General features: G+C 44.5%; 1 protein-coding gene across 2 annotated transcripts in view; it reads left to right on the top strand.

Moving 5' to 3' along the window:
- Window positions 1–3,477: 3,477 nt before the first annotated feature.
- Window positions 3,478–7,450, top strand: part of Fastkd1 (FAST kinase domains 1) — a 30,347-nt gene continuing 26,374 nt past the window's right edge. Inside the window, exons 1-2 of one of the 2 annotated variants that reach the window (XM_037204857.1) lie at window positions 3,478–4,899; window positions 5,754–5,822. In XM_037204857.1, coding sequence (XP_037060752.1) covers window positions 4,565–4,899; window positions 5,754–5,822 — 404 coding nt within the window. In that variant the 5' untranslated portion in view covers window positions 3,478–4,564. The remainder of the gene's footprint in view (window positions 4,900–5,753; window positions 5,823–7,450) is intronic. The other variant, XM_028881992.2, reaches the window with a different exon arrangement.

Raw genomic sequence — 7,450 nt, 5'->3', positions numbered from 1 at the left:
CCAGGTAAGCTTTATTTGTCAGAACACAAACAAAATATCACACAACAGCTCTCTTGTGTGGTATGGGGTGGCATACCTCACTAATGAATGGGGTTGACCTAGCATATGTGAATTGTGCTGGTTGTTTTTTTGTCAACTAGACACGAACCTAGAGTTATTTGGAAAGAGGAACTGCAGTGGAGAAAATGCGTGTATCAGATTGTGGATAGGTAAGTCTGTAGGTCATTTGCTGGGCAAATAGTTGATAAAGAAGGGCCTAGTTCACTGTGGGTGGTGCCACTCTTGGGAAGGTGGTCCTAGGTGGTATGAGAGCCAGTAAGCAGCATTTCTCTATGGCTCTGCTTCAGCTCCTGCCTCCAGGTTCCTGCCCTGACCTCCCTTGCTGAGTTGTGATATGAATCAGACCCTTTCCTCCCTGAGTTGGTTTTGGTTATGGTGTTATCACATCAATAAAAACCCTAACGAACACAGGGGTGTTCCCCAAACAGCTGATTGATTAAAGCCATATTGTTGCTGGAGGGCTTCTCTCCAGGTTCCCCAAGCCCCACAGTCCCACAATCCACTTATAAAATAATCACTCAGACGCTTATATCACTTATAAACTGTATGGCCGTGGCAGGCTTCTTGCTAGCTGTTCTTTTATCTTAAATTAACCCATTTTTATAAATCTATACCTTGCCACGTGGCTGGTGACTTACCAGAGTCTTTACATGTTGCTTCTCCTGGCGGTGTCTGCAGTGTCTCCCTCCTCAGCCTTCTGCTTCCCAGAATTCTCCTCTCTCCTTGTCCCACCTACTTCCTGCCTAGCAACCTACTTCCTGCCTGGTCACTGGCCATCAGTGTTTTATTTATATAGAGCAATGTCCACAGCACCAGATTTTTTTTTCTCAAGACAGGGTTTCTCTGTGTAGCTTTGGAGCCTGTCCTGGAACTCACTCTGTAGACGAGGCTGGCCTCAAAATCACAGAGATCCACCTGCCTCTGCCTACTGAGTGCTGGGACTAAAGGCTAGTGCCCCCCCCCAGCCTGATTGATTAAAGAATATATTGCGGTCTTGAATAGGAACACATACACAGGATGATAATAAGTCTGCATAGTATGGCATGGCTTCCTTTGGGGGTGAAATGACATGCAGCTGAGGCTGAGTTGGTTGTCCAGAAAGAACTTGCACATTTGAAGGAGGCACTACAGGAAAAAGACATGTGAGTGCTTTCTCTACATTATACCTTATTTGGCAAGAAAAGGGGAAGATTAGATGAAGATGTTGACGTGAAGTTCTTACATCTGGCAGACCAGAGGAAAAGATAGTATAAAATAGATCTGCATTAAAGAGCCCTTCCTAGGATCCAACTTGAAATCCATGGAAGAATCAGAAAGAACGGAGTTAGAAAAGACCTGAAGTATGACCTTTAATACAGGAGGGGAAATCCAAGATTCAACATGTAGACTGCAGCCTTAATAATGGCTGGAGTAGAGCTGGGTGGTGATAGCACATACCTTTAATGCCTACACTCATAAGGCAGAGGCAGGCGGATCTCTGAGTTTGAGGCCAGCCTGCTCTACAGTTAGTTCCAGGACAGCCAGGGCTACTCAGGAAGCAAAATAAATAAATTAATTAACAATAATGGCTGAGTAAAGGAAACTAAGAGTATCAGAGCACACTCTGCCTTTCAGCTTTTTGTATTGAGAAAGGTTTTCAAAGAAGAAATGAAAGAGCCTTTTACAACCTGGCTGAGAGGCTGGGTGACATCAGAATGGGTGGAATCAGTCTGAGTTCTGTGAAAGTGGAGAAACTGAGAAATATAACTATTCACCCCTTCTTGAGGCAAAAGCTGTATAATCTGAAGCCATATGAGGGAACTGGATCCTTGATAGGCTGGCTCAAATGAATCATTAGGGACAGTTGATTGTCCTTGGCATTAGTTACCATTAACATCAGGGACTGAAAAGTAATAGAGGAAGGACAGACATTGCTAAGGAAATTGGACATAAGAGAAGTGTTTGATGTGCAGTTCACCAGATCAGATTGGTCTGTGTTCATAGAAAAGTTGAAAAATAATTCAACAAGAACTTCAGGAATTTGCATGGGACTTTTTGACAAGCCCATAATGGGACAAGATCTTTTGGAGTAGGAGAGCCTGTGGCAGGTCTGAATGATGTAGACTAGCGGGCATATTAGGTTCATGAAGCACTAAAGCATTCAGAAGAGAATGAAGGAAAAAAGAGGGGGTGGAAAGCAATTAATGGGGCCTGTCTGAGTCACTCAAAAGCAAATGTGGGAGGATTGGTGTTAGCTGGAGTTCCTAGGGAAAAAAGTGACAAGAAGCCAAACTCAGTGCTTACAAGCAGTAGGAAAATATCTAAGACAGTAAGGTTGTCCAAGAGATCCCAAACATTACAGGCTATTGCTCTTCCACTTGGTTGCCCCTCAGAGGTGGGGGGTAAGTCTCTATTGTTGAGGATACCATGAACTTCAGACAAAGGGCTCAGAGGCCCCTGAGCTGTAACTGACCTGAAAGCCTCCTCTCTGAGGACTAGCTTTCATAGTACCAAAAGGCCCCATGCCAGCTTCCAAAGGCAAAGGAAGAAAGCAACCATGTCCTACCCAATTATGTTGCCTATGAGCCACAACAAGAGCCAGCATGTCGTGATAACCCTAAGGTGCATTAGTGGTGTGCATACCTTAGTGGAAACTAACAGCTCTCTAATTAGACTTAAGACCGGCCTGGTGCATGTACAGGCCAGAAGAGGGCATCAGATTCCCTGGAACCAGAGTGACAAGTGGTTGTAAGTGGCCATGTAAGTGTTGGGGATTGAACCCTGATCCTTTGGAAGAACAGCCTGTGATCTTAACTGCTGAACCTCCTCTCCAGCCCTTGTAACAGCCTTAAAAAAAAAAAAAAAAAAAAAAAAAACAGATTTACATAACATTTCATAGTATATAATTCTGTTTCATTCTTTCAAAATATATATCTATTGGACAATGAATGTGTTCTGTGAAATTACCAATATTAAATGTACTTAATCACCAGGTGCAGATAAAAGTAGTTATTAATTTTTAAGCGTTTAAAGAGGTAAAACATACATTTTTCACATAAAGAAACATTTGATGAAAATCTAAAACTATGTATGTACATCTGTGTGTACGTGTGCATGGAGTCAAAGGGCAGCATGAAAGTTGGCTCCCTTCTTCCATGTGGGTCCCTGGTATGGAGCTCACGTCATCATGCTTGGCAGCAGGAGTATCTACCTACTGAGCCACCTCTTAGGCTCTCCAGAGTCATCAGAAAGGATATTTTGTAGTGTACGCTACAAATATGTCAGTGCTTCAGAAACTGGGAAACATCTTCATAGCAGAGATGCACTTAAGGGACCCGAGTCTCCTCCAATCACTAAGAATGCCTCAGTCAGTGAGAATGAAACTACTAAGCCCAGAATTCCCTGCGCGCATAAGGCCCGCCTATGCCTCTCGCGGTGCCCTTTGGGACATGTAGTGCAAGCTTCCGTGGTGCTTGCCGCTCTGGGGCTGCGTTTCTTCCGCTCTTGGGACGGTGGTACAGAAAGATGTTTCTTCAGGAAAGGCTAAATACGCCGGAACGCGACGGGTGAGCCAGAGACGCCAGCCTCCTGCTGCTGCTGTCGGACAGGGGTCTTGTATGATCCCTGCTTTCTGAGCCGTCGGGAGCAGCCCTGTCGGGTCCGTGGCGGGCGTGGGGAGGACTCGCGTGTTGGTCAGCGGCTCTGCCTTCCGCACCCCGCAAGGTTCCGCCCGGGACGCACGGTTTAGTTTAGCAGTCGCGATCTCCTTGCGGGTTTGGGTTCTCCACGGCGCAGAAGACCGGGGCGGGGCGAGCCCGTTGCCATCCGGACAGGTGGAAGCCACGTGGGGCTCGGGGTCAGCGCTCCTGCCGGCCAGGAGCACGGGATACCTGTCACCTGAGAACCGTGGCGCTGTGCGCCGCTCTCGCCTGCTCACCGCGCTTCCAACTGAGTCACATGTTAAGGCCTCTCCTATAGTTACATGGTTTCCCAAGGTCACCTGTTCTTAGCCGTCGTAGATTGGGATACACAGTGAGACCCTATCTCCACAAACAAGCAAGCAAGCACCCAAAAAAAAAAAAAAAAAAACCCAAACAAACTAGTTTTGATTTTGTTTTCTTCTGCCGCTTTGTGATCAGAATTGAAAAGAAACTTTTTAAAATTGGGTGCAGGAAGAAGCCCCCTTTTCCTGGATGTTTCATTTTGGATTAAATGTAGCTGGTTCAGACCAAGAACAAAGTCTGTAGTACAAACAAACAAACAAACCCTCGTTACTTCAAATTTTAATTTGGGGGAGTAATTTGATATTAATGAGATAAGAGTAACCAAGGTAAACCAGTTGTTTTACAGATTCTTTTGGGATGGATTTAGAGCCAGCAGGATGGAAATAAAACAAAATGAAAGCCAGTTTTTATACCGTCACATAATACCTCACCGCTCTCTACCGAGGGCCTTTTTTACTAAAGAAAAATTGTGCTAACACAAGAAAAGAAGCCTGTATTTTGGAGGCCCACCCGTTATAAATATGTTCCGTCTAAGAGGCATCTCTCTACTCTCTTGGAGAGCATTTCAGTTGCGCCCCTTCAGCTGTGAGTCACTAGTCATTCGAATGCAGAACTGTACAGATGAAGAACAAGTATTCGATCTTATTGAAAGAAATACGGCCACGCTTTCCGAACAGCAAGTGGGGTGTGCCTTTAATGTACTCTGGCAGTTTCAGAAGCAGAAGACCAGCTTGGAGAAAAATGTTGAGTGTGTTAGAAACCACCCCCAGTTTCTTACTCTTTGCAATGTAACGACCAATCACATCCAAGCAATGAGCGATGATACCCTGGTGAACGTGTTGTACAGCGTAAAACAGTAAGTTGCTTTTCAATTTATGAAAATGATTATAGTTTATATTTTAATTTTCTAAGAATCTTTTTTAAATGGAAAAACCATTCTTCCAGAAGACAGGTTTTGGTCGTGTGTCCCGTCGTCGTCGTCCGTCCCCCCCCCCCCTTCGGTTTTTCACGACATGGTTTTCTATGTAGCCTTGGCTGTCCTGGAAGTCACTCTGTAGACCAGGCTAGCCTCAAACTCACAGAGATCCGCCTGGCTCTGCCTCCTGAGTTTAAAGGTGTGCTGCCACCACCTGGCTGACAGTTTTTCTTATAATGTAATATTTTAATAATATTTGAAGAATATTTTTTTGATACCAGTTAGTGGTATAGTTTTGAAAATTAGGTGCATGAGTTGGCTGTTTGAAACCTGGAGCTTATGCAGGGACACTTGGCTCAGGCTGGGAGGAAGGGACTGGACCTGCCTGGACTGAGTCTACCAGGTTGATCGAAGTCCTCAGGGGAGGATTTGCCCTGGAAGAGGTGGGAATTGGGGGTGGGCTGGGGGTAAGGAGAGGGGGTGGGAGGGGGAGAATAGAGGAACCCGTGGCTGATATGTAGAACTGAATGGTATTGTAAAATAAAATAAATAAAATAAAATAAAAAAGAAAATTAGGAAAGTAGAAACGACTGTCTTTCAGTATGTGAGCCTGGTTGGTTGTAGAATGTTGGAGAAATGTGGTTGGCTAAAGGCAGTGAAGATGTAAGGTAAGTAGGTTAAGTGAGATTAATGTCTAGCAACAAGCCTGCAGTTACTGGGTTCTAGTTTTGCTGATCCATTTGCAATCTCTTGGCTTTCATCATTAAAAATTACTTTCCCTTGTTTTTATTGAGGTTTGCTGTTGAATCCCATCACCCACTAGTTGAAGCACTGATTACAGAAGCTTGGAAAAGGCTGGAAAGGCAAGTACTCTGGGTTTGTCATGTAAGATGAGGGTTATCTGTGGGGGTTACCAAAATGAAATATAGGAAAAAATAAAATTTCACAGGAAAAAAATGTACTGGGCCTGAGGATGTTGCTTAGTTGATAGAATGTGTGCTAGCATCCGTGAGGCCCAGGATTCCATCCCCAGCACCACATTAAACCAGCTGTGGTAATGCACTCCAGAGGTGGAGGCTTGTCTTAGTTGGGGTTTCTGTTGCTGCTAAGAGACACCATGACCTTGGTAACTCTTATAAAGGAAAGCATTTAATTGGGAGTGACTTACAGTTTCAGAGGTTTAGTCCATTACCATCATGGCAGGACATGGCGGTGTGCAGGCAGACATGGTGCTGGAGGAGGAGCTGAGAGTTCTGCATCTTGATCTGCAGGCAACAGGAAGTGAACTTGTGTTCTATACTGAGCATAGCTTGAGCATAGGAAACCTCAAAACCCACTCCCAGGGTGACACGCTTCCTCCAGCAAGGCCACACCTACTCCAACAAAGCCACATTTCCTAATAGTGCCACTGTCTATGAGGGCCATTTTCTTTCAAACCACCATAAGGCTGGGGATCAGAAATTCAAGATCATCCTTGGCTTCATAGAATGTTTGAGACCAGCCTGGGATACATGAGACCCTGTCTCAAGAAAAAAAACAAAGTTTTAAGTTCCATTAGTTTGAGGATTTTTAATTGTGTAAAGAATATTCTTTCTTTAACAAAGAAAGGAAAGTATTTCAGATGTTCCCTCTTTAACTCAGAGCAGGTTTCAGTATGATTTTCCATATACATATTAATCAAAATGTAAATGCGATAGAGTTGCTGGTAGTGAACTAGTTTCTTTCACCCTTGAAGAATTCTGCTTTAGAAACAGAAGATTTGACTGAGTCTCCATAAAACAAACAAACAAACAAACAAACAAACAAATATACTTAAATTTCGGGGCTGGGGAGATGGCCCGGCTGTTGATCGCAGCACCCATATGGAAGCTCACAGCCATCTGTCACTCCAGTTCCAGAGAGTCTCCTGTGGCCTCCATGGGCACAAGTACCACACGTGGTACCTGCAGACATACACGCAGACAAAACACCCATATATGTTAACTAAATATGAACAACAGCAACAAAACACCCCTAGATTGCAAGAACTCTAAAAGGAGAGAAAAGAACACACTAGTTTGGTGACACTGTTGAGCATTGTCTGGCTTTGCTGCCACTCCATTTCTGTGAGTAGGCAGTGACCACAGCTTATAGTTGTCTTCAAAACTTCTTAAAGAGGTAAGCTTTATACCAATAACTGTTCCTGTTAGATGGCGCCTCTCAGTCTTAGCTTGCTTGGTGCTGCTGTCTATAAATTTTGACTTCACTCCAAAGAAGGAGAGAAAAGGAAGTAAGCTTCAGGTCCACTGATGCTGACAGTATTGTTGCGAACGTACTTTCTAAACTATACAACTGTGTTCTCATGTGACCATAACTGATCTTCATCAAGAAGAATGTAGCCGGGCGGTGGTGGCGCAGGCCTTTAATCCCAGCACTGGGAGGCAGACCCAGACTGATATCTGTGAGTCCAAGGCCAGCCTGGTCTACAGAGCGAGTTCCAGGAAAGGCGCAA

Source organism: Peromyscus leucopus, chromosome 4 (genome assembly GCF_004664715.2).
Source record: "Peromyscus leucopus breed LL Stock chromosome 4, UCI_PerLeu_2.1, whole genome shotgun sequence".
Classification (NCBI taxonomy): domain Eukaryota; kingdom Metazoa; phylum Chordata; class Mammalia; order Rodentia; family Cricetidae; genus Peromyscus; species Peromyscus leucopus.
This window is presented reverse-complemented; position numbering and strand designations above follow the sequence as displayed.